The sequence below is a fragment of the Lissotriton vulgaris genome, chromosome 3_2 (assembly GCF_964263255.1).
Source record: "Lissotriton vulgaris chromosome 3_2, aLisVul1.2, whole genome shotgun sequence".
Classification (NCBI taxonomy): Eukaryota; Metazoa; Chordata; class Amphibia; order Caudata; family Salamandridae; genus Lissotriton; species Lissotriton vulgaris.
Genome location: NC_141690.1, coordinates 226,206,262 through 226,234,077, shown reverse-complemented (window position 1 = coordinate 226,234,077; position 27,816 = coordinate 226,206,262). Strand labels below are relative to the sequence as shown.

Sequence of the window (27,816 nt, the reverse complement as noted above, 5' to 3'; positions counted from 1 at the left end):
TATACAAGGTCTTTCTTCTAGTGAGGAGATAGCAACATCTTCAGTCCCTGCGATTTGCCCCTTATTAAGGGCCATATTGTTGGCTTGGGGTTGATTTATAGATGTCTGCGATTCCTGTATTGTCTGATTTTTTTGTTCTTTCTGCTTCCTTTGTTCATTCTGTACGGTCTTTTCTCCATCCCTAAACGCTCCGTCTGTACATTCAGTTTCAAAAGTTCAATCTTTGTTTTTGTCTTTATCCATGCCCGTGTCCGTGTCCGTGCTCGCTGTCCAAGAATTTGGGAAGGTTAGTGACACTTTCCAATGATATCCTTCTAGGGGTCTCTCACTACAGAGAGAATGTCTCTTCAATGCGTTTTTATCACCCTTTGCACCCTCTGCTCCAGATTTGCTGTCAAACTTTCTCGAATAGTTTTCTAAGATGGTATGCGTTAAATCAGCTAGAGAGAGCTCATGGATTTGTACTTTTACCAATGTATCAGCACATAAAGCAATTAATGCGTTTTTAATTGCAGAGTTTAATCGTACAAAGGAAAACAAACCTTCAGTGAAAATCCGATTTTTGAGTCTGCTAAAGCTGCATCCCCATTTCTTCCATTTAAATCTAGATGACATTCAGCTTGTTTTGGAAGTTTGGAAGTTTGACTATTCAGGATATGAATGTGTGCTTTCCACTTTAAGATTGATTTATCTGGTAGCATTTTGTTAACATTTTGTCATTTTCATTTTCGACAATTTTAGGTTTCCAACTTAAGCTCTTTTTTTTTTTTTTTTTTTTTTTTAATCCTCTCAGTATTGCCTTTTACAGCCGTTCACTCCAATAAACACACACACCCCACCCGCGCCAATTGCTATCAGAAGCCTGGCCATCTCCCGTCCTTCCCTGGCCGTCTCCCGTGACAACAAAGGCAGAAACAGATGAAGGACATGCAGCACTTTTAAACCCCCTCCCTGGAGTCTGCAGATGACGTTTTGACGCTTTACGCTCGAGAGTCAGGAGGCTGAAAAATCGGAAAGGCTGGAGAGCAGGTGAGCGCAAGGTGTGCAAGGAGAGTAGGAGAGACGGGAGCCAGCACGTTGGAGCGGTCGTTGTCCGTACGATCAGGGTTTGTTGGTTCACAATCAGGCAAGCAGTAAGCAGTAGGCAGTAAGTAATAGCTGCCAAGGATGATGAAATGAACGAGGTGTGAGCTCTCTAGGCAGAGTCTAGATGCAGAATTAGAGATGAAACGCTGAGGCGAGGGCTAGGGCTAATCAAAGCAGAGCAGAGCCGTCGTGACACAGGACACGGACCCCCCCCCCCCTCGCCTCTACTACTGCCTCGGCATCATGGTGTCACGATATCAAAATTAAAAATGATGTAATATGAAAGTCGCTGCCTTACCCCACGAGGCGCTGTTGAATTAGAGGCAGTGAAATTTGATAGCAGGTAGCAGAAACGGAAACAAGAGTCCGAACAGTCAGAGTAGTTTCTTTCTTCTTTCCCGCTCGACAACTCTGAGAACTCAGGATAGTCATCTGGTCGAGGGCTAGTTAATAACAGTATGTCTGCTGGATAAATAGATGGGTCCCAGACCGGAAAAAACTGATTAAACTGATTTCCACCGAGTTCTGGTTCTTCAAATTCATCCTCCGTAGGACTGTAGAAGATATTTGAGATCACATATCCCCAAGACCGCTGAGCACAGCCGCTGCAACCGCTCACAAGGACGCCATCTTCCTTCCTATTACTGGGTCAGAATTTCTGATGCACTTTGATTTCTTACAATTCCAGGACCTTGACATCCCTCAGGACTGTCGTGACATCTTGACTAAATCACGAGCGCAGAGCACAATTAAGACTTATCATCTAAAATGGAAGCGGTTTTGTTGTTGGTGTAAGGCTAACAAGGTCGATCCAGTAGAAGCGCCTGCGGAACACATTCTCCCTTGTTACATCTAGCGAGGTCTGGACTCACATTTTGATCAATCAAAGTCCATTTAGCAGCACTTTCCAAATTCAGAAAGGGCACTCAACTTCCTTCTTTATGTTCCACCGGAGTGGGAGCGGAATACTGTCTTAACACAACTAATGAAACACCCATTCGTGCCCATCCACAAGGCAGAGCTCAAATATCTCACGTGGGAAGTTGCCATACTTCTGGCCCTAACATCGGCTAAAAGAGTGAGTGAAATTTAAGCCTTTACCATAAAGGAACCATTTCTACATTTCACTCAGGATTATGTGACCCTCCGGACTAATCCTACATTTATACCTAAGGTGCCGTCACAGTTTCACCTTAATGAACCAGTGAGATTACGGACTTTCTTCCCAAATCCGTCTACACCAGCGGAAAGAATCTTACATTCTCTGGATATTAAAAGATGTGTAAAGTTCTACCTACAAAGAACAAAGAGCTTTAGAAAATCCGACCAGTTGTTCGTGGCTTACGGACAGGCTACTCTGGGAAATGCTGTCACAAAAGCCACAATTGCCAGATGGATAGCATCTACAATACATTTCTGCCATGATAAGACAAACAGGCCATTGCTAAGGAGAGTCAAGGCCAACTCTACATGAACTGTGGCAGCGTTTACAGCGTCTTATGCTGGAGTGTCTCTAGGAAATACATGTCGTGCTGCGACATGGAAGAATGTCCACACTTTCACAAGACATTACTGCCTTCAGTCTACACATCAGGAGGATGCTATGGTTGAACAGGCTGTCCTACGCCAGCTTTTCCTTTGAAATCAGTTTAAGGTATCCTTTTGGTTTTTTACTTACTCCATATGGTTGTCATTATTTATGATTCATACAATTTCCGCAATTATAACATGTTTTGATGTGTATAATATATGCATTATATCTTACATATCCATTTCGTGAGATTACTAGGCATGTTACATTTACCTGTGTATGGGTCACACTTTTCAATTTTGACGGTTGGTTTTATTCTACCTTTTGTTAACGATTTATGGATACAATTGGGAATTTATCAGCAGTAGTCTCCCACCATCCGTACCCGACTATACTTTGTATACTGCTTGCTACTCTGATTCAGGCATGTTAATCTATGAAAGATACCCCAATACTGGATAAGAAAACAAGTTACTTACCTGTAAATTCAGTTATCCAGTATTGATATCTTTCATAGATTGACATGCACCCACCCTCCTCCCCAGAGAGTCAGTTCTCTATATTTTGGGATACTTATTTCCCACTTGTGCTTATGAAAATCTGAGGAGAACTGGCTCTGCTGAGTGTTCTAGAGGGTGCTGATTGGTGGTGACCATTTCTTGGTATTTTTAGCATAATGAGGTAGATAGGCTACTAAGATATAGACCTCAGGCCTCGGTTTCTAGAAGATAAGACCACGGTGGCTTGAGTCAGAAGTAGAGCGCTTTCAAAGACACGCATCTCAATGCGAATCGTCACTTCCATCAAACTCTGCAGTATCTAGGAAGACGTCTCATCGCCCTTACATCAGTGGCTAACTCCTACAATGAGACTATTGCACAACCGTTGCCAAATAATGCACTGGGACAGCATATAAACCTCCTGTGCTTTTATCTGAAGGCATGTAGTTCCCAATTTAGAAATTCTGCCTTCAGAGATTCACAAGTTATCTTAAAATTTGATTAGTGGATTATTCCTCCGAAGATTACTTTATGCTGGGGTTTGGAGTGGTTCTATTTTCTCAATACAAAAATTTACTGAACGTCCTGTATAGTGGGCTGATCGTTATTCAAGGGTACAAGAGTTTCAGCGTTTAGCAAAAGCATCCTTTATTGAGCCCATCATCCTGGAGATATGAAGGTAATCAGTCAGCCTGCATAGTTTCTGGAGCCTCCTTTCAAAGGCTTAGAATATTGAACATAAACAAGCGATAACCAGGGAATAACTCTGATGGCAGCACCATTGGCATTGGAGGCAGACAAGGAGCAGGAGAGACAGTGTGTGACTGGGGTAAAACAGGGAACAACATATTGAAGAGCAGCTAATGCAAAGATTTAAAAATAGGTGCAAATATAGCATTGTTATGCTCAACTATTAATCAAATGGGTGGATGGGATGTTCGCCAGGGTACCTAATACTGAGACAATGTTAGGATTTTCAAATGAGTGTTTTTGCAGAGAATATTTCCCTAAAACGACAATATATGCGTATGACCAGCCAGAGGAAGGAGAGATTCCTCCGAATCCATCAAGTTCTGGTCAGGAGAGAGATGATATTGCACCTCTGTCTGCTTCGCCCATTCCGCCACCTGCTAACTCTCCTCCAGAAGACATAGGAAGGTTTCATGAGCTCTTACAATGGGCTTCTAGACCTTTTGACCTGCCTTTGGTAATGAAGCAAGCATAATGTTTTCTTTACAACTTTCAAGATTCATCTAGGAACTATGTTAGATCAATTCACATGTGGACCACATTTGGGAAGAAGGGTTAAAGCTTATGAAGAATCCTTCTTATGTCGCTGCAGCTTTAGTTCCTTGACTGGATTACAAATATAAAGTGCCAGAAAATGCACTTACATGTTGATAGGTCATCCTCGTCCAGGATTCAGTGGTGATGTTGGGGGCCTTGTGTTCAGCACCTCCGGACAAAGAAGGCTGACGTCTGGATAACATTGATAAATGGTTTTTAGCAATGGCAGCGACATCTATTAAAGCATTTAACACACTGGCTATTTTAGGAAGGTATGACCGGCATATGTTGTCAGACATATCAGCCTCCTGGAATTTCTACAGAGGATAAAAGAAAGGAGTCAAAAGAAATACTCAGCCCTCTGAACACTTCTTAAATTCATTGTGTACACTTGTGTTTGAAATCTTAGGCATGGTGGCCATGCAGGGAAGGAGTGCTTCAGGGTCTGTGTTCTGATTGTTTGAAATTTGATTCTTATAAAACATGAATTGGTAACCAATTTCACTTATCTTTTCCATGGTTCTCAGTGCTTATATATGCCACTGCTTGTCATTATTACCATGGAACTCACAGAATGACAACCAGGAAGATTCAAGTATGTGAATCTATGAAAGATATCAATATTGGAGAACCACAGTATACAGGTAAGTAACTCATTTCTTTCTGATGGAGTGCAGTTTACCTCTCGCAAGATGAACATAGTTTGTTTCTAAACACAATATTGAACCCAGAAAAGTACAAAAAACAAACCATTGATAAAGATTTACATAAGCAGTCAAAAAACAATGTTCTAGTGAAGCAAGAGGAGATGGGAGTGCAGATGATTACTGTAGAGAGGCTGTGAAATAAATGTGCATTTAGCTGATTAGTGTTTTATCTGCAGGTGATGAAAGGGATTAATAAAGCATTTCAGATGTTATTTATTTACAGAGTTTTGTATAGCACAAACATGACCTGTCCGGGTATCCGCGTGCTGTACGAATAGCAAAATAAGTTAACACATATAGAACATAGGCAATAAACAGATAGAAAAGCAGTTAGCGATATGTTGTATAAATAGTAAATAGGTTGTAACAGCAAAGCAAAAAAGAAACAGGCAAGATACAAAATATATACAGTGAAAAGGAGCGAATTCATGTACTCGGGCCCAGAAATGTATATAGGCACGGTTGTTCGAACTTCAAGAAATAAGGACTACTGCTAAAGGTATCTATTCAGCCACAACAATTGGAATTCTTTTTTCAAAGAGGTAATCTAAGGATTAGATTTAGTTTCAAGAGGAATTGCATTCCATATTCTAGGTGCAAGACCCGAAAAGGAACGATTATATGTTTTCCTTTTGTTGAACTTCTGTGGCTTCAATAATAAAGAATTAGAACTTCTTCTTAGAGAGCGACTCCCACCCAATAGTTCACGTTTGTTTGCCTGGTAGACCAGTTTGTTGTGATGAAGAGCCTGATAGGACATGCAGGCTATCGTAAACTTAATTCTTGCTTCAAGCTGGAGCCATTTCAGATATTTCATATCTGGTGGTCACGGTTCCTGGATCCCGCGATCAGCCTAGCAGCTGAGTTTTGAGTTGCCCTTAACAAAGCCAGCCTGCTTTATGGTAACCCTGCAAGGGTGGCACTCCCGTAGTCTAGGCGGGAGATGACTAGGGATTGGACTGCTAACTGAAAGTCATCTGGGGGTGAGAAGGGTTTGATTATCCTTAGAATGTTCAAATGGTAATTAGCTCCTCTGGTAGTTGCACTGATGTGCTTTTGCTTTTTGAGAAATGTATCCAAGTAATGCCTAGAGATCTAGTAGAATCAACAACATGTGAGGCGCAGCCGAGTGCTGTCAGCTGTTTGAGCCATTCATCTGTGGGAATAGAGAGACTGAATGGGGCGATGAGGAGAAATTCTGTATTGAGTATATTGAGCATAAGGTGATTGCAAGGTAACCATTGTTGGGTTTTCAGTAGTGCAGAGTTGAGTTTTGATCTCTTCAGGTGAGGAAAATTTAAAGTATAATTGTGTCATCCGCATACATGTGGTATTGTATATTTGAGTGTGTAAGAATTTCGGTAAGCGGTTCCATGAACAAGTTAAATAACGTAGGAGATAGAGTGGTTCCTTGAGGTACTCCGATTGGGACCGGATTAATATCCGACAGGGTATGATTGACCTTGATTCTTTGAAATCTATTATGAAGGAAGGAGGAAAACTAATTTAGGATGGGACCATATAAACCCTTCTTTTTCTCAAAGGTTTATCATGTTGTCATGTTTGACCATATCAAAAGCAGAGGAGGGATCAAGAAGTATAAGCAGGCAAGGTACGTTCGGATCTAGTAGTCTCAAGGCATCATCTACAATGTGTGTTAATGCCGTTTCAGAGCTATGACCAGTTCTGAATCCAGATTGGCAATGGTCAAGGAGCTGAAACTGTTCGATGTAGTTGCAAAGTTGTAAGTGCACACATTTCTCTAATAGTTTTGCTAGTGTTACAGTATTGGTAATAGGACGGAAATTGGTCAGCTAAGATGGCATTTGGATTTTTTGGGATTGGAGTAACCTTGTTGCAGGGACTATAGTTCAAGTTCGATTACTTGTATAGCGCACTACTCACCCGGTAGGGTCTCAAGGCGCTTGGGGGAGGGTTCACTATTTGTCAAAAAGCCAGGTTTTAAGTACTTTTCTGAAGGAGATGTGATTTTGAGTAAGGCGGAGGTGAGTGGGGAGTGAGTTCTAGGTCTTGGCAGCAAGGAAGGAGAACGATCTGCCGCCCATGGTGGATTTTCGGATGCGCGGGACTGCGGCGAGGGCTTGATTGGACGATCTTAGTTGGTGGGTGGGTTTGTAGAAGGACAGTCGAGTGTTGAGGCATTCGGGTCCTAGCTTGTAGAGGGCCTTGTGTGCGTGGGTGAGAAGGCGGAATGTGATTCTTTTGTTGACGGGAAGCCAGTGGAGGTCTTTTAGGTGTCCGGTGATGTGGTCTTGGCGAGGGATGTCTAATATGAGTCTCGCTGATGCGTTTTGGATGCGTAGAAGTTTTTTCAGTAATTTTGCTGTGATTCCGGCGTATAGTGTATTACAATAATCCAGTCGACTCTTGACCAGTGCGTGGGTGACCGTCTTTCTTGTCTCAAGGGGGATCCATCGGAAGATCTTTTTGAAAATGCGAAGTACGTTGAAGCAGGAGGATGAGACTGCGTTGACTTGTCTGGACATCGAGAGAGAGGAGTCTAGGATGAAGCCAAGGTTGTGTGCATGGTCTGTGGGTGTGGGTGCTGTGCCCAGAGCGGAAGGCCACCAAGAGTCGTCCCAGGCAGAGGGGGAAGGTCTTAGGATGAGCACCTCCGTTTTGTCTGAGTTGAGTTTTAGGCGGCTATGTTTTATCCATTTGGCACAAACACCGAACTGTGCACAGGATTATAGGACCTTGGTGTGTAGAGACTGAGTCATCCGACCAAGTTAGCTACTCATGAGCCCAGGACCGACTAGCTATAGTGTCTCACTTGCTCTCCAACTCCGTCACAGAGAAACAAATGATTAGACACCCCAGAATACAACACTCCCAGATCTCTCAGAAGTCGCGGGTACCAAGATGCACCCTTACGCTCTCACTCTTGTACTTGTCCACAATAAGATCGGACGGAGACATGAAATTAGTTTTAAATATTTATTTCAACTTACGTGCCCTAACATGCAGTATACGTGCCACAACAAGCAGGAAAATGCATAGTACAAATACAGTCAGCATAGCAGCTAGTCCATATATCATGAAGGGGGATGTCATAATGAAAGTATAACCTCCCTCCCCTTGCTAAGAAGCAGTATTATTATATATTAGAAGATCTCTGGGCTTTGCCAGCAGACCCCATACCTTAGCCTACAGACGGTAGATCTACATTATAGGTGCTGTTTCGCTCTTCTCCCTGAAAAGGTCCCTCTCCAAGTGTGTGCTACCTATCTGTGTATTCGAATACAATTTGTCCAAACAGCTGCATTGGTATGTTTTGTCTTAGGGCTAAGGCCTGGCCAGAACAAAATAACAAGGGGCGTTATTGTTCGACCTTGCTCACAATGTTCATTCAAAATCCCAAGAACTTGCAGAGAGTGAACACAGCGATGAGTTCTCATGTGAAAGGAGCTATAGAAATTATTTTCAAAAATAAAGACATGTAGTAATGTGTGCAAAGCAGCAGGCAAGCTGCAGCATGCTCATGCTAACTTAGTGAAAACGACAATGTCCTTATGGGCCACGTGACACCCTCCCCTTGGCCAGGTCGGTAGCACTATGCCAAAACAAAAATCAGAGGTAAGTATTCCAATAAGTAAATTTGTGAGCACAAAAAAAGAACGTTGTCGTAAAATTAAAAAAAAACGGCCACAAGGGTACTCAAAAACATATCCATTCATAGATAATGTTCAAATTCCGATTTTCCCGCAACATTTCTGAACGCCATAAACTCCAATATGTTGTCAGAACCTTCCATAGTAAAGAGGTATGCCATCTAATTGAGCAAGTCAAACGAACACACTTGCTCCTCATATCCAGAAGCTGTTAGGAGCATATCAGGGCAACCTGCGTTAACTTTGAAACTCCGATCCATGAGGCGCTGCGCACGAGCACAGGTACTCAAGTCTGCCGTTGGTCCAAGTAGAGGATCACACACCAGGTGCCTACCCATGGAACATTCCTGGTCATGGGCCTTTAAATGACCCAGTAACAGTTCGTAATTCAGGGCAGCGTGGGTTGTATTGGAGAGGCAGACATCCAGGGCCCATTGAAAAGGGCACCGGATGCAGCGGAACACAGGTTGCACGTAGGTGAAGTAGGCATAATGGAAGGAGAGCCAATAGTCTGTCAAGAGCTTGTAATGGCATTGCAGCAAAAAGCTGAGGCGTGCGGTCATGATACAGCTGCAATTGGACCGGGTTTGGGTGCTCCACAAATCGAGCAGCCATTGCAAAGCCGCAATAGAAGTACAAGCACACTGAAAATTAGCAGGAGCACCAAAGGAAACCCTCCGAAGGTGCTGTAAAAAATAGAATGGATAAAAGCTGGGATTACTCCAAAAATAGTCTGAAAGGAGGTGACAAGGCCGGAACCCACACGTTTAAAAAAGTGGGCTAGGCCCTCAGTATCAGATGCATTAAATATTTGGTGAATTAATTATCAAAAATAGAGTGGGAGATTTGTGTTTAGGAATGAGTGAATCTCACTTGCGGTTCTCGCCACCTGCAATTCGAAGGTCTCCTGTGCTGATGTGAGAGCCGCTTCTTGTTGAACCCATAGTGTTTTGAGTCTGCTTAGCTCATTGAAATCGGTTTTAAGTTGGAATGGCAGGCCAAAGCAAACTATCTACAATCCCATGCGGGGGTGGGAACAGGACATTGCTGTAGAAAATAACACGTTAGGAAACTGTTACTATTTACGGGATGCCTGTCCGCAAACCACAGCAGTTGTGGTTGTTCAAAATAAGATAACTGCTGTTAGAAAGCAAAGTTAGCGCAGGAATAATAGCTGTGACAGGGGTACCTTTTAGAAAACAAGCCAGATTAGCGGCGAATCTTTACAGGTACCATGTAGTTTAACTTGTTTACAGACCAGTGAATGTCCCATAGTGGAATCGCAATCCTCACCTGTAAGTAAAACGTCCTTATCTGCACGTTGACATCTAAAAGTGAAAGGCAACGACCAGAATTCATGAATGTAGCTACTGCCCAGGGTCTTATATCTATGTGCAGGATAATGTTTAATGAAGGCCGTAAACTGAAAAAGTGAGAGGCAGTGAAATAGCCCCATGTATTAACCAAACAGCCAAATCAGTCACTGCCACAGAAAATGGTAACTGTTCTAATTGTTCAATATGTAACAATGTGTATGTTGCGTCTTTCATGAACCTTAATTTCTGTTTATCAGTCAAATTAAATAGAAAAACAGTGCTGAAGCATTCAGATAATCCCATGGTACTTTTCTACTTTTGATCGTCTGCAAAGTCCATGCAAATTGCATTACACAGCATAACTGATTTTGACCATGATACAAAACAGACACTTCATGTTGAACAATGTCAATGACGCAATATTTTCCAAAGTATATATACAAGGGAAAACCGTGTATTAAAGCGGTTATCGACCACTGTAAGCACTTTTTCTAAATTAGCTTGGTCAATTTGGCGCAGGCGCACCGCTGCCTCCATCTGCGATAGTTTCCAAAAGTAATTGTGTCCTGCTGAAACAAAATCTTTTGCTCAATTGGATTTTGGACCTAAAAGAAAATCTGCCAGATCAATGTCACCTGACAAGAGAGAAAGGTGTTGATTCACAGATGACACAATATACCCACTGAATATGTGGTGACTGTATGGGAATGTAGAAAACAGGGATCTGGTCTACTTTGTGTGAACCCTTTTGAGGTATTCAGAAAACACAATTGACATGAATTGGAGCTCATTGGCCACAGTAACCAACCCAAAGGTTCAATAGTGGAAGAGTTAAATGTGCCATTCCGAAACATGACAGCTAAGTCCTCAATTGTGTATTTAGTATGAGTTTGTCATGTTTCATAAGGAAACAATAATGGAATGGAGGGAATATTTAGATTTTTGGCTGTGGCTTAACCAAAACAAGTAGTCTGTTGTACTGTCTCATTTAAAAATATGGGCTGAGAAGGTATCAGACATGCTCAATGCAATTACTCCGTGCCCTGCGCTTGCCATGTTTTAGTACCCCAGATTGATTTTAAATCAATCGTGTCCTTCCAATACTCATAACCTTTCACAGACAAATCATTGATGAAGGACAAGAAGTAAACTAATTTAGTGTGGGTCAGCATAAATTTAGTGCGGATGATATCTTTAGTTTGTAATAATAGGACGGAGGGTCAAAAAGATTGTAACTAGAAAAATATATACATTTACTCTGTCGGGTCTTTGAACTCCCCTGTAACAATGTTGGGCAATGCTCCCATTGGGTATAATGAAAAGATGGTCTCTAACACCAGGTTTTGTGTAACAAATGATGGCCGTAATGTTGATAACAGAACAAATCTTCATAATTTACAGAAATCAAATACAAATCTTTAGTGTCAATAGCAATATAATATTTCAAATCAGGGAACAATGAATGCACAGTGTGAATATCCCAGTCATCAGAGTGTATGCCAGGCAAAACAACATCTTCTAAGGAAAAGCAGAAAACCTATGGAATGTTCAAATGTTTGGTCGGGCCATGGATATCGAATGGTACATTATCCCAAACAATGCCATCAACAACTGGGAATGCTGAAATATTAACTAGGGCTTGGTCTCGTTTCATTTTATGAGATGATGTGTGAGGGGCCAGAACACTGTCAACCAAGTTCACAGCAGAGTGTCCAGGTAAATAATGGCCATTAATCCACAGGAAAAACAGTCCCAAAACCAATCCACATGAATAGTAACTCCATCGTCCGCACCATCCGGACGTCCAGGCGGGACTAGGTAAGTCTTTTTTAACCAGGAAATGAAAAGACTGGTGCTTGTAGGGGGCTCTGCCACAGATGGTGACAAAGATGTATCCCAAGAAAAGCTATTACGGTCTATGAAGTAACCACTGGATCCCAGCTGAAACAACGGCGGTTGCTCTTCATTGGATGGTGAATGTATTGTGCTTGCAGGAATGTCAATTATAACATTAACTGGAGGAGAAGAATACTCATCTGCTGTTGTAGATGTAGTTGGTCCGGAAAGTTTTGCGTAGCAGTACCCCTGCGTGTCAGTAGGTGGCCTCTTGCAGCTCCGCGTCTTGTTGCTGGTGTCGTATGCACCAAGATGATGTTACAAAGACTACTTAGGCCCCACCCATGAGCGCTGGCGTCAGTTCTTTATTTTTCCGCTCCAGCAAGCGCAGATCCGGGGGAAAGCGGTACTCCTAGTCAATAAATTTGTCTTGGTTATGAGACTTGTCTCTTGTTTTTGTCAAGATCTCGACTTTTGGTGCTGTTGGGATGCCGGGTTTCGATCCTGTTGGGGCTGCCATCAAGTCTGTGACTGACCCCCTCAACGTGTGTCTCTTCTGCTTGGGGCACGACATCTCCCCGAGACGTGCCCCGATTGTCGGGCCATGGGGCAGAAGGCTTGCGGAGTGTTTCCGGAAGTCATTGGAGGCCAGGCATTCAGTACCGCGCCACTCAAGGTCCCGCACCCATGGAAGGTTGGAGGATCGCTGGCGCATCCGACCCCATCGTTCTTCGGAATCGGAGACCGGTAATTCCAAGCGCCATTAAAAGCGAAGGAGCGGCGTCGCTCTTCGTCTTCCCCTCACCTGGCGCGGGACTCGGTGGAGGGTGCGGGTGGTCACTCTGCCACGGCCCCCTTGGGGCCTCCACTGTCGGCCATGGGCAGTTTCCTTGTCCCATCGGGTCCCTCCGGAGCACCTCTGGGCCCCGCGGAACCCTTGGGTGGTCTGCCCCTGTGCCGCTGCCTTTGCGACAAGTTGCGCCGGCCAGATACCCAGTGGCGCCGTTGGCTCCGGCCTCGTCGCCACCGCTGTTGGCTCCGGCCTCGGCGCTGCCGTTGGCTCCGGCCTCGGCGCTGCCGCTGACTCCGGCCTCGGCGCTGCCACTGGCTCCGGCATCAGCTCTGCCGCTGGTTCCGGCCTCGGCGCTGGCTCCAGCCTCGGCGCTGCTGCTGGCTCCGGCCTCGGCGCTGCCGCTGGCTCCGGCCTCGGCGCTGGCTCCGGCCTCGGCGCTGCCGCTGGCTCCGGCCTCGATTTAGAAAAGGGGGTGGTGATGAACAGAGTGTCTGAATTAAGCAGACCACTCTTACCCAGTCCAAAGATCAGGGCTTGATCCATCACCGTTATTTATCTCACTGCCCCATCCCAGCTCAGAACCTGGCTATATGCAAATCAGTCTGTCCCTGGCCCAGTGCATCATGGGAACAGGGCAGACTAAACTACCAAGCCAATTCTTCACCAGAAAGGAGACAAGCTACCGGGGACCGGTTTCTGGCATTTCAGCCGTCTTCGGCCCGGCTTGCTTGAATCCTAATGGAGCAGTGAGAAAGGGACTCATGTCTGAGTATACCCTGCCACACCTATAGTGGCCAAAAACGATTTAGAAAAGGGGGTGGTGATGAACAGAGTGTCTGAATTAAGCAGACCACTCTTACCCAGTCCAAGGATCAGGGCTTGATCCATCACCGTTATTTATCTCACTGCCCCATCCGAGCTCAGAACCTGGCTATATGCAAATCAGTCTGTCCCTGGCCCAGTGCATCATGGGAACAGGGCAGACTAAACTACCGGTTTCTGGCTTTTCAGCCGTCTTCGGCCCGGCTTGCTTGAATCCTAATGGAGCAGTGAGAAAGGGACTCATGTCTGAGTATACCCTGCCACACTTATAGTGGCCAAAAACGATTTAGAAAAGGGGGCTCCGGCCTCGGCGCTGCCGCTGGCTCCGGCTTCGGCGCTGCCGCTGGCTCCGGCCTCCTAGCCGCCGCCGTTGGCTCCGTACTCTACGCTCCCGTTGGCTCCGTACTCTACGCTCCCGTTGGCTCTGGTGTCTGCGCGGTCGTTGGCTCCGGCCTCGGTGCCTCTTGGCTCCAGCCTCGGCGCAGCCATTGGCTCCGTCCGTGACACTGCCGTTGGCCTCGGCGCGACAGTTGGCGCCGCTTTCAAATCCGGCATTGGCTCTAGCCTCGGCGCTGCCTTCGACTCCGGCATTGGCTCTGGCCTCGGCGCTGCCGTCGGATCACGGTCTCAGCGATTGCCTCTGCGCCATCGGCGTTATTGCCTCCAGGGCGGGTTTTATCGAGCCTGCCCTGTCCTGTGTCCAGTGCTTAATTTGTGCCGGAGCTTTCCAGTGCTCAGCACCCGCACTTATTTTACCGGGTCGGGTCTATACTATTTTTCTCCTCCGGCAGATCGATGGCCTGGTAATTATTTAAAAAAATGTCTGCGCTACTCTCCTTCTGTGGCTTCTGCCTTGTATGTCTCATACGAAGTCCCCTCCTTGTCCAGGCATACCTGAAGAGCGTCACGTCGTGAGCAGATAGCACCTACCTTTCACAGAAGGTTGTTTCATTTACGTTGAATGCTTGAGGGCGGGCTTTTGGCTGCGCTGGGGGTACGTCCGGCTGGAAGTGTGCAGCAGGGCGGCCGAAGTGCCAATAAACGTTTTAAAATATACAACGTCCTGTCCAGCATGAGTGACATACTGAATATATATATATGAGCGCCGGCGCCCGCAATCAATACAGGTATAATTTTTGTTTATTGAATGTACCTGCTTCATAAAGCAACAAGAGCTGTGCGTAAAAAAAAAAATTACTTTTCTGGCATTTAGGCACGTTCTTTTAATCTCCTGTGATAAGGGCTCGGCCTGTGCTTCAGATTTATTGCCTAAGCCTTGTAAAATCGGACCATGGTTGCCAGAGGGCAAGCTACGCTTGAGTCTCTTAGTTAGTGCACGTGCTGCTCTGCACTCAGTCTAGGTCACTTTGGGTTTTAGTGAAGTAACATGTTAAAGCAGATTGCATTCTGCTCGCACTAAACCTGCAAAATCTTTGTCTAATTCTGTCTGGCATGATTTTGTAGTAGTTTAGTGACAAACTGAAGAGTTCGGAGGAGGTAGCACTTATTTTTAAGGGGCAAAAAACTAGAATTCTAACGTAAATACTCTGCAGGATTTCCCATTTGCTTTTTTTTCTTAACTTTAGCATCTTTTCAAATTACCAGCTCCACTTGCACAGGCAGAGTGTGCAGGTTATTGCTTGATCTGTTCGCAATAAATGATATGACACTTGGAATTTAAAAGACATCTTAAGTAGATAATAATCTTAAAGTTTAGATAAGGGGTAAACATCAATTCAAAACCTGCAGAGAAACAATGTGATTAGGAAACGTTAAATTACTATCAGGAACCTGATGCACCCTCCATGTCCGTCCGTGCGACTACGCCTTTGTTCGCCCTATACCCGGCTTGATCCCCATGTTTGACTATACTCTGTACTGCCTATTTGCCCATCATTTACTTGATGTAAAGCGCTCTAATACCCTCAGGTCCACCTAGCGCTATATAAAACTCCTAAAATAAATGAAAAATAAAAAACATTGTGGATATTAGGCGTTCTGCAGATGCAATGTATTATTAGAAATGTGCTCTACTCCATACATTTATGTAGATCTTCCCTCCATATTTTTTCCTTTCATAGGAAACAGCAGTTTTGGCACTCATAGTAATGAATGGGGTTTTAGCTGGATACCATTGGTATCAGTATTACCTGGATGCAGGAATATCACATTGTCCCGCACTGGGATCCCAACAGTGCCATTAGAAATTTAGGGGCTCACTGCAGGAATCAGTAACCACAACTAATTACCAGGCTAATTCCTTATTTTTCAGCTGCTTCCCAACTGAACATTTCACCAGATTTAAACCGGTGAGATACCAGAGTAGAATACATCGGGAATTCAGTACTTGCTGCATTACTTGTCAATCCCTATTAGACTGCTATATTTGTTACCAGCAGAAATGAATATCACCTAGCTCACAGAACGTGGGCCTTTGAGTTTTTAACATTTTAAAAGAGCAATTTGGCAGGTATTAAATAGATGTAGTGAATTAGTGAGGCAATATAGAAACATGAATATGGTTCTTTATCACTATATATTCTGAGAACAAAATGGTAACTATCCTTCAGTGTTAACCAGAAGTCCAGATCTCACACTGAAAGGATCAATGGATAACTGTGCCAATGATTCTCCCATGCTTGCAGGCCATAACGATCTGGCCCTTTTCTTTGCTTTTGATACATTTCTGCTAGCTAAAATCAGAGCTGATTTACAAACACTTGTTGACAGATTTTAATCTGTTTTGTAGGATATATGGTCTTATAATAAATGCCTCCAAAACCAAGCATATAACTTATTTCAAGGGTTCAAGGGCGGGACCGTAAGCTTGGGAAAGGACGTTTTGGAAAGGGTCAACTATTTAGGGCTTCATCTGCCTGATACCGGATCATGGGCCCCACAGATTTCTGAAAGCTCACTTTGGTTGACCCATAGAGCTGGGGCTTTGCTATAAAGGCTCCCTGGTATCGGAGTCTTCCAGCAGTGGAGATAGGGAAAACCCAACCAAGGGTTGTTGTATTATATGGCACAGTGACAGAACTATGGGTCCACTGCCATGGCGGTCAACTGGTAACTAGTGAGAACAACTTCATAAGAGCTCTAACAGTAATGGAGAGAGGCACCCCCTTGTTCCCTTTACATTGGATCTTGAACTTAAGCCTATATCTGCATTTGCCACCCTAACGCCGATACTCTATTAGGTTCGCTTATGGGCCATTCAGGAATTACGACCCTTTAGAGAGAGGCCTTTGTTGATATTCTCAGTATAAACCGCTCCAAGAAGATCAAGTGGTTGGCCTATGTCAAAAAAAAATTGTATGACCTGGGCCTAGGTAATTATTGGTAAGAGCCCTCCTATGTCACTCCTACTGTGGTTACTGTTGTCAAATCAAAATACTGGTAGAGAGTTGCTGCTCAGAATGAGTTGCCTAGTTTTATCAGAAGTTGCACAAGGCTTTTTCTATTGCATAAGACTGTGCGTAAGGCAGAGAAATTCCTAAATTGTATTGGACTATGTGGGCTTTCGGGTGGGGTGTCCAATAAACTCACTGATACGGGGTTGCGAGGCAAAGATGGTTTTATTATTTTATAAAGCCTCCTCTTTTGAACTGGTACTCGATAGAAAGGCAAAGGATTGTCAATGTCCTCTTTAACTTGTTTGGCGGTTCCCAGTCTCCGACTTTCCCGGTGCCTTCTGGGAGTTGTAGGCCTTGCCTCCGCCGTCTTGTCTCTCGTTCCAGGTTCGATCCCAAAAGAAACAGAAATAAAGAAAACCACTATTAGCTCGCGGTTTTGGGGTGATTGTCAGGGAAGGGTAGTGAGGGACCACACGTGCTCGTTGTTCTCAAAGTGCCGGTGAGGTGAAGGGAAGGTAACGGTGCACTGAGGGTCGGTTGCTCGGCTTTACGGTGGTTTACCCCACTTACGTCCCGCCCACCCCGTGAACCTTGACCGTACCTGCTCGAGCCACACTTCGTGTGAAGTGTGGCTGGGCGATGCGCCTCCTCGTTGGCCTCCCGGCTTGTCGCGGTCGTCACGGGTCTTGCTCTCCTCGGTTTCCCAGGTCCGTGGTCCGCCGTCTCCGTTGTCACTGGGCTCCGTCCTCCGATGTTCCTCTAACGCCTCCTCTCTCCGCTGGTCCGCTCTCCAGTCCGCTCCCGGTCTCCTCGTCTGCTCACCCGCCTCCTGCCGATGCTGTGCTTCGCTTGCGTCCTCTTCCGTCCTCCTCTGCTCACACGCCTCCTCCAGCCGATGTTCCTTGCTTCCGTCGTCTCCCGTCCTCCACTGCTCACACGCCTCCTCCAGCCGATGTTCCTTGCTTCCGTAGTCTCCCGTCCTCCACTGCTCACACGCCTCCTCCTCGATCGCGATCTTCGGTTCCTCGTCTTCGGTTCTCCTCCACTCTGCTCCTCGCTCACGCCACCACTCTCCACTCCCTCCGGGTGTAAAACACACCTGTGTTCTGGTTGGGCGCACCTTTACCTCCTGGTGGTGGGCGGTCTCCGGCTCCAGCTCCGCCCAGTTAAAGAAACACGGCTCCTCCGGCTCCCGTGATGTTTGCTGCCAGTCCGTTACAGGTTTCCAGGCTTCTGTATGCTGGGTGACAAAAGGGGACACAGGTAAAGGTAAGCCGGGAGGGCCCGGGTCCGGGTCCTCCTCGTCACAGACTAGTATGTACACACTCGCATTCTTTGCTGTTTAGGTGCAGAACTTAGCCGATTACATTAACATGGGATCCTGCACAGTCAGTGTCTACCTTGTGTCTGCCATGCATGTTTTTCTAGAAGACCGAGGAACAGTTGCTATTCTTTTGCCCAAAATATTCTAGAGCTAGGTGGATTGTGCCCTTGTGTCATCTTCCTGGAATGACAAATCACACAAAGGCTTTTAGAATTAATAAGTGATTCTACAAGTGTGAAAGTGCCTTCCCATATGTTACATTATGTTATGATAAATTGATTTATGTGTCACACTAATCACCCGAGTGGGTATCCAGGTACTTGGGCAGCTGTGTAGGCGTAAGGTCCCGGAGGTGCTTATGTGAAGAGCCAGGTCTTCAGCTTCTTGCGGAACTCAAGATTTGAGGAGGTGGCTATGATGTATTGAGGCTTGTGGATGTGGGTAGAACCGATAAAGGAAGTGGGTGGAACCTCTGAAGGAAGTGGCAGGCCGGGAAAGTGAGTGTGGCCTCCTAAAAAAAAAAAAGTGAGCACCTGCACCTAACATTTTACAAATTAAGCACTGCCTGCGTCCAATTCCGAAGGGGGGAACTATGATGAGTCTGAGGACCTTCTCGCAGCTCCTTGTGAAGATGGTTTAGACTAGATTAACAATATGGAGAATCCCAGAACGCTGGCCTTCTCTCCACACCCTGATACACTGTCCCCCTCCTCTGTAGCTACGGAGGTGGTGGGTTCATTCTGTGATATGCGTAGGAGAGGCTCCTACCCTCAAACTCCCTGCAGTTCCTGTCTGGGCCAATCTCCTCACTACAGTACTTCAGCAGTGGCCTCCTCTACAGAGCCGCTGCTACCCTTCAATAGCGCATTTTGAGCGTAACGCAGGGGTGCCTGTGCTTAGGAGGTAACCTCAGTTTCATCGCACAGCACCTTCCACCACGGTGTCTAGTGGTCCAGGGCTCTGCTAATCCAACAACCTTTTGGCCCTCTATTCCAACTCTGTGTGGGACACGGTGGCGCAGATGCGGCCACGGTGTCTACGGAGGCTTGGAGAGTGCTCTCCCATGCAACTGCCGTGGGCAGAGATGCGGCGGGATTTATCATCTCCTGTGGTCTTGACCCCGCACCCTCCATAGGCAGAGCAGTTTGTATAACGGCAGGGTGGGTCCCAGGACTGGCGGGCGGATCGGTCAACCGCCACCCCTACCACCGTTGCCTCAAGCCCTTCCTAGTCTGCTGTTTCAGTCCATAGTTTCAGGCCCACCACAGGCCAGTGGGATGCGAGATTCGCCATCACCTCCCCCACTGACGTGCCATCACGTTGGACAGGTGGGCTCTGCAAACGGTCCGAAGGGGTTACTCCTCCGCTTCGAGGCTACTCCTCCTGCTATGTCACGACAGTACCACCGCCTGTCAGGGATCTCTTGACACTTTGCAAACGGGAAGTTGTGCCGCCCTTGACCTAGGGGGCCATCAAGCATGTTTTACCATGTCCTGCGGTTCACGTTTGGCCACAAGCACTTTCAGTTCACCGGGCTCCCCCTTTGGGCCTTACCAGTGCCTCTCGGCTGTTCAATAAAGTGATGACCCGGGAGGCAGCTTGTCTGTCGAGATCAGAGGTTTCGGTCTTCCCCTTTCTCGACGACTGGTTGTTCAAGGTGGACTCGCCCCAGGCAGTCGTCTCCCGCCTCCAGACTATGACCAACTTCCTGCATTCGCTGGTGTCTTCCATCAACGTGCCGAGGTCGCGCCGGATTCCCTCTCAGAAGCTCCATTTCATCGGAGTGGTTCTCGATATGGCACACTTTTGGGTTTATCCTCCCGAACAGCGAGTCCAGGGCATTCGGGCTTTGATTCCGATCTTTCAGCCTCTATCCCGGGTTTGTCAGGATGACCCTCCGGCTCCTGGGCCTGATGGCCTCCTGCATCCTGCTGGTGCAACATGTCAAATGGCATATGCACGCTCTGCAGTGGGACCTGAAGTTTCAGTGGGCACAGCATCAGGGCAACCTGTCCGATCACGTCCAGATCTCGGAGGGCACTGCACGTCAATTGCATTGGTGGCTCAGTAATCGCAATTGGGTCAATGACAGATCCCTCTCCATTCCCCATCTGGAGCACCCAGTGGTGACAGATACGTCCCTCCTGGGATGGGAAGGCCACTTGGCGGAGGTCAGAGGCCTCTGGTCTCCGGCGGATTCCCAACTCCATATCAATCCTTCGGAGCTTCGGGCGATCCGACTTGCACTGAAGGCATTCCTTCCCTCTGTCCGGGGAGTGTGGTGCAGGTGTTCACAGACAACACCACCGCCAAGTGGTATTGCAACAAACAGGGCGGGGTGGGGTCGTGGACCCTATGTCAGGGGGCTCTGCGCCTCTGGACGTGGCTGGAACGTCAAGGCATTACCTTGGTGGTTCAACAACTGACATGTTCTCTGAACGCCAGGGCGGACGAACTCAGCCTCTGGTGCTTGATGGATCACGAATGGCGTCTGAACTCGGACGTGGCCCAAAGTCTCTTTCTCCAGTGGAGAGAGCCTTGGTTAGATCTTTTCGCCACCGAAGAGAAAGCACAATGTCATCAGTTCTGTTCATTGGAATTTTCAAGGCGGCACTCGCTCGGCGACGCTTTTCGTCGCGAGTGGAGTTGCTGTCTGTTGGACGCCTTTCCGCCAATACCACTTCTGCCCACAGTGCTGAAGAAGATTCAGGGCGAGCGGACCCAAGTCATCCTTGTTTCTCCGGATTGGGCACGAATATACTGGTACCTCGAGCTACTCTACATGATGACCGATCCCCCGATCTGACTGCCTCTTTGGAAGGATCTTCTGTCGCAGCAGCAGGAACCTGTCCAGCCTCCACCTCCATGCTTGGAGATTGAGCGGCGACAGTTGACAGCTTTCGATCTTCCTCCTGAAGTCTGTGATGTCATTCTGGCAGCCAGGCATCTTCCACTAAAATGGTATACGCCTGCAGGTGGAACAAGTTTATGGCATGGTGCACAGCGAAAGCTGTGTATCCCCTTTCTGCCCCTCTTTCCGAGGTCCTTCTGTTCCTCCTTTCCTTGGCCCAGCAGGGCTCTGCTCTGGGCACTATCGAGGCTTATCTTTCTGCCATCTCTGCCATTCTAAGGCTTCCTGATCAACCTTCTGTTTTTAAGTCCGCGGTTGTTAACCGTTTTCTGAAAGGCATTACGCACACGGTTCCTCCCGTGCCATTCATAATGCCTCAATGGGACTTGAATCATGTCTTGACATATCTGATGTGTGCTCCCTTTGAGCCCCTTCATAACTGTCCTTTACGTCTTCTCTCTCTCAAAACGGCTTTCCTGGTAGCTATCACCTTTGCTAGAAGAGAGAGTGAGCTCTAGGCTCTTTCTTCTAAACCTCCTTTCTGTTCATCTGGACAAAGTTGTTTTAGGGACCCGTCCTTCTTTCTTGCCAAAGGTTGTTATGCCCTTTCACATCGGGCAGACCATCACTTTGCCCACCTTCTTTCCGCCTCTGCATCCCTCGAAGGAGGAAGAGAGGCTCCACCACCTGGACCAGAAACGTGCGTTCTCATGCTATCTGAAGCGCACACAACAGTTCTGGGTGGATGACCAGCTCTTTGTTGGCTACGCGGGCGCCAAAAAAGGTTGGGCCGCGCACAAATGGACCATCTCTCGATGGGTTGTTCTCTGCATCAAGGCCTGTTACTCTTTGACTAAGAAGGAGCCTCCTGTGAGGCTCCGTGCCCATTCCACAAGGGCAACGGCAGCCACTGCTGCTTTGGGACACGGCGTTCCCTTGCAGGACATTTGTCACGCAGCTACGTGGGCCTCCCTGCACAGGTTTACCAAGCATTACTGCCTTGACAGTCCAGTTCGGAGAGACTGCTTCTTTGGCCGTTCTGTTCTCCGTGACTTTCCGGTGTAATCTTGTTAGCAGACCCACCACCGGGGTTGGTATGCAGGGGTATCTATTTTAAGGTAAGGAATCTATCACTAACGTGTCTCATTCAGATGCACAAGTTACTACTTGTGTCACAATATATCTGTAAGAGACATTAGTTAGTGATAGATTCCTTACCGCCCCTCCCATCCTCCCCGTTCTGCGAACTGATTACTAGGGTTAAGGTCATCCCTTTCAGGGCCCTAGTTTTCAATGCACCAGTCGTCAGTATCTTACATGGCTCTGCGTTCCTGGCGCGGAAAGTAGTGTATAAAACTGAAGCCAGCGCGCATGGGTGGCGCCTAAGTAGTCTCAGTGACGTCATCTCGGTGCATACGACGCCACCGACGGACGTGGAGCTGCAGGACGCCACCTACTGACACGCAGGGGTACTGCTACGCAAAACCTTCCAGATCCAGTCTGACGCCTGGGGATATTCTAAGGTAAGGAATCAATCACTAACTAATGTCTCTTACAGATATATCGTTACACAAGTAGTAACTTGTGCTTTGTAACCAAAATGTGTGATATCCGTCAAGTATATGTCATCGACTTACGAGAAGGCATCGGGGGTCGATCTCATGCAAAAGGGACACTATGCATGCTGCAAACACACCAGGGCTATTCTTATATCCCCTAGGCAATCTTGCATTTCAGCACTAATTGCCCAACTCACTGAATGCGGTCAAATGGCAACCCTCGGGAGCCAAAGAGTGACTGGAAAAACCTTTGGAAATATCCAAGGTGGTTTTATACGTTTTTTGAGCTATGTTGTTCACTAACTCAGAGCTATGTGTGTTCTGAACCGCAAAGGTATGAACATGACTGTTCAAATGTCTATAGTCTAAAACTATGCGATATGAACTGTCCAGGTTCTGAAAAAGAGGATTATTCATCGACAAAACACAGGGTTCAATCACACCCTGATATTCCAATTTGATCAAGATGTCTCTAACGGATGCTTTAGCGTCTCGTTTGATGGGATACTGTTTTTGGGGCTGAGGTGTAAAAAGCATAGGAATCGCATGAACTGGGGAAATGAAATAAACCGAGAAATTGTCATCAGTGTCACAGTATCTCGAAGGTGGAGGTTAGATCTGCCACTAGCTTGTTGGATGATTTTAAAAAGCATTTGGGTTGGTTTTTGGCATTGTCCAGTTGCGTCCTGAAATAGTTTCCTTTGGAGCTGCAAATGAGCTTGTTATAGTAACTTCTTGTGGACTTCAAGTGCTGAAGGTGTGTTGTGGAAGGAGAGGTTGTCCATGCTCTTTCAACAAGCCTTAGTTTGTACCTTACCTTTTAAGGTCTCTGCTGAACCAGGGCTTAGAGTGTCTTTTGAGTATTCTTTTATGCTACTTCGGAGCAATTGTATCAAAAATTTCTGACATGGATTGCATGTAGTGATCAGCGAGCTCATTCACATTTGTCATGTTTGGGGGTGGAGGAAGGAGGTTGTTGCAAAAGGAAGTTAGTTCGGTTATGTTGGTTTTTCTAAAGTCTATGGACCATTGTTTTGTATGGCGAGATTGGCCTTGTCTAATTAGTACATTAACCAAAATTAAAACAATTTGATAGTCATAGGATGATATCAGGGCTTTAAGTGGGATGAAAAAACTGGGGGGCCTCTCAAAGGGGCGTGGCCAGTGTACTTAGGGGCGTGGCTTTAAAACACTTACTCTAAAAATCTGTGCTTAGCATAGTGTGACACCCGACTTGTATTTTGCGGTTCCTGTCATTGCATCCAGATATGTGATACAACAAGTAACATCATACCTACAATAAGTCAGGACTATTGGCTTTGTCAATGGTTATTAGTTGCATAGGATAAATAAGCTGTAACTATGGCTTGTTACATATAATATTGAAAAAGTTTCCAATTAAAGCATTGATGACCCTACCACAATGTTGCTGCTCTTGCGTTTCAAAAAGAGAAGGGAAATCCAGAAAGAGAATGACTCTTTAAAGGATTTCCCTTCCCCCACAACGCTCACCTGACATGTCGTCATGGCGTAACTTCTCCACTAGTGAGAAGTGAACAGTGTGGGCAGCGCACAACCATGTGCTTACTGTTTCCAAACGGGTCTTTATCGGGCTGTTTTGCGCACTGGCACTTTTTTTCCAGACTGCAGTGACAGCAAACTGCAGTCCGGAAAAAACGGACCGCCTGTACCAGGGCTCAAAACAGAGCCCGATAGAGACCCGTTTCGAGGTCCCCTGAAAAAAACTGCCGGTGTTCAGACCCCTTGAGACCCGGCCCACTTAAAGCCCTGGGTGATACGGATTAAAGTTATCGTAACTAGCAAAGTACGAGAGAACGCTTGCTTTGAACTCAGAGGAAGATGAATTTAAATGCACTTATTGAAAACAAATCTATAATAGCTACCTTTAGTTTATCCTGAAGATAAGGTTCTTGCTAGAAAATCAATATATATTTATCTTAATGCTTTTTAGGGCGAGCCAAGAGTCCGCACGCATGCGCTGCTCTGCGCAGCATAATGTAATCCCTTTGTGGGGGTTGAACACATGCCCACAGCTTTTTCATTGGTTGCTTGCTCTGCCTTTAGAAATGCCATTGCTTTCGCTGGTGAATAGTGCACATTTGCCCCGCCTTCTGCTGTTTTGTTACCGCCTTGGTGACTGCTCCAGCTCCATCGATCCTTTCACTAGTGCCTATGTGTTTCTGTGCTCTACTTTTTTCGTTAGATCCACTCCTTGCAGCTCGCTCTGCTTCCCCCTGCTATCTCAGGCTCCCCTGGTACTGGAGCAGCCCTTTTCCTGCCCCCTCCCTTTGGAATTTCATTCCCTGTGCTGTCTGCTACACCAGAGCTTCTGTCGGGCTCAAGTGGCCGAGTCCTTGAGGTTGAAGGGCTCACGTGAATGCAGTAGATAATTATTTTTGTTTTGGTAATGCTATATTTAAAGTTGATGAGGAATGCCAGTTACACGTGTTGTGACGTTAAGTGTGCATAGCAGGACTGAGGCCAGGGCATAGCTTCGCAGTGGGTATTTTTCATGTGTGACATGATCAGGCAGTCAATACTACTTTTTGTAAAGCAAACCCCCGCTTTCATGCTTGCTGTTTTATTTCCATATCATTAATGAGGTAATTGAAACTTGGTCTCAGGCCGGATGCAAACTGATGCATAGAAAAACTAGAACTGTCTGAAGGTGCCTCAAATAACGTGCCTGGTATGACAGATGTGTGAGGGGCAAAAGCAGTAGCAAGAGGTCACAGAGTACAAGTGAATGAGAGGGGGGCAATCCAGGATGCAATCCAATAAGTGAGCCTCGTTTGATGTGGTCTACATTCTATCGGTAGTTTTGTAAATTAAAATAGAACTTCGACACTACTCACACCTCTGTCTCCTCACAGTTTCGGAAAAGCATTTACTTTCTTACAAAGACTTGCTCTCTTTTTTACATATTACTTTAGCATTTTATATATAGACATATCCTGTAGGGTAACATTTACATTTATAGTACGTTATTTTAATTCCTTCTACATGGTCTAGCCAGGAATGTACCAGAGCTTAAAGACATTGGCAACGCCAATAACTCTTGCTAAACACTTATTAGGTCCCAAAGGCGAGACCTATTGGCTATGCCAATGTTTGTTTGTTTTTGTTGCCTGTTGAACAAAGATCCCTTTGTTTTTTAAATTTGAGTTACTTTAGCTAACTTTCTAACAATTTTTGTCCCACTTAGCTGAGAAGCTGAGTACAGATGATCTGAATTCACTCATTGCCCACGCTCATCGGCGAATTGACCAACTGAACAAGGAGATGGCTGAGCAACGGGTCCGCGAGAAGCAGCATATTGAGGCGGCCCTGGAACACCAGAAACTCGAAGATAAGAAAGCACTGGAGGCTTCAGTGACAAAAGCACTGGAGCATTACAGAAATGACATCAAACTAGAACAGGACAAAAAGGTACAGAGTAAGAAAAATATAAGATTGTCAAAGATCTGTAGTTCCGTATCTGGTAAACATTTCCTTTCCAGAATAGTGTTTTAGGAGCTTATCCCTTGTTCTCTTGAAATGTTCGTTAATCGAACTCTTGTTGTCTGGAACGTTGTCCGTACTCAAACCCAGTTTCAAACACATCGAAAAGAAATAACCGAGCTTTGTACTTTATAACAACATTTTTGTTTTTTATCAGATCATCAAGGAGGTTTCATAGAAGTTCTGCTTGAAGTAGGACTTGATTTTGAACACTAAACAAAATTAAGAACCTCTTTCTCCAGCAAGGGATTGCCCCCCGATGGCTAACCGTTAGAACGAGTCCCAGCCACCATGGTAATCCTCACATGCCACCTCAAATGTTTACACATTTTTTAAATATATAAAGCGTTTTTTTTCCTGGTTTATAAACAGTTTTTCTCTATGGCCCTAGAGGAAAAGGTGGCTGCCTATTTACATTTTATTTTTTAAAAGTATGTGGGTCTTTTTTGGCTCCGATAGTTCATCTGTAAAAGACATTTTACATATGTTAATTTTCCATTTAGTCAGAGCAGGACCTTAGAAAATCCATGCAATACTCCAAATGTTTACGTCCTCCTTTTTAGCTCATTATGGGCTTTTTTTTTCCAGACGGAAGAAAATTGGCAATTATTTCCTGTGAGGAAGCTGTGTGACTGGGTGGGTCGTCTCTCTTTCTCTCCGTCTCTGTATTTGCTTTCAGTGGCTCAGGACAGAACACCATGCAGGCATTGTTTTGTAGTCAATAGCCACACATTGATCCCCACGTCCACAAAATGACCCATCTGCTCAAAACAGGCTTTACAGACGCATTTTTGACTTGTTCTTCATCCTCTATATCTGAGATTAGTGTTGTCCCATTCTTCCATTTGGAGGTTATTTCTAGCTCCTACATACACAGGGTAAGGTTCTGTCTTCCTTGGCGCTGCTGGAAGTTCAGTTCATAATATTTATTTCAATCACCAAGATCATAAAAGACATTCACAACAGTATATGCAACATTTTTTTATGACGATGCGCTCCTGTTTGGTCATAATACTCCTCATATGTGCAACTATTCAAAATTGATGTAAGATAACGACTAGACCATAAAATATTTGAAAATTGATTATGTAAAAAAAATCCTTAAAACCATTACATTCATATATATATAAAACTTTCTGATAGTGTTTTATAATTTGGAATATCACAATTTCATAAGAAATGTCATAACCTATATAATTGATTGATAATATATACAAAATTTACTTAGCCCAGTAATACTTGTAAAAAGCGACATAGTTTTGTTTCTTGTCAACAATAACTGTTGGGTACACAGAAGCATATACAACACTAGATATCTGTGGGCATCCATTAATACAACTCCTGTTCAATGCTGGAATACTCATTATTCAAAGCACAGCCAATAAAAGTGGTAGCCTAACAATTTGGACACCAACGTTATTCATTTAGTTGACTACTAATGTATGTGGACATACCCATCTTTAGCCTTTTATCACAAGTAGCCCACATCCAACTTAAAAATTTAGCAATTGCAATGACGCATAGTTCATTTGTATTTGTCTGCAGTATTCTCAATGCAATAGCACTGGACCTGGTGCCCATATTTCTGCATAATGGTTGTACCCATTTATCCCGGGGAGCCTTGTAGGCAGAGCAGACAAATAAGATGTGTGAATAGGTCTCTACATGTTCAACACATAAATGGCATCCACTCT

General features: G+C 45.5%; 1 protein-coding gene across 2 annotated transcripts in view; it reads left to right on the top strand.

The window, feature by feature from the left end:
- IMMT (inner membrane mitochondrial protein) overlaps positions 1-27,816 on the top strand; it is a 512,590-nt gene that overhangs the window by 277,958 nt on the left and 206,816 nt on the right. For both annotated transcript variants that reach the window (XM_086964254.1, XM_086964255.1), the window contains one exon: positions 25,827-26,050. In XM_086964254.1, the coding sequence (XP_086820380.1) occupies positions 25,827-26,050 (224 nt within the window). The remainder of the gene's footprint in view (positions 1-25,826; positions 26,051-27,816) is intronic.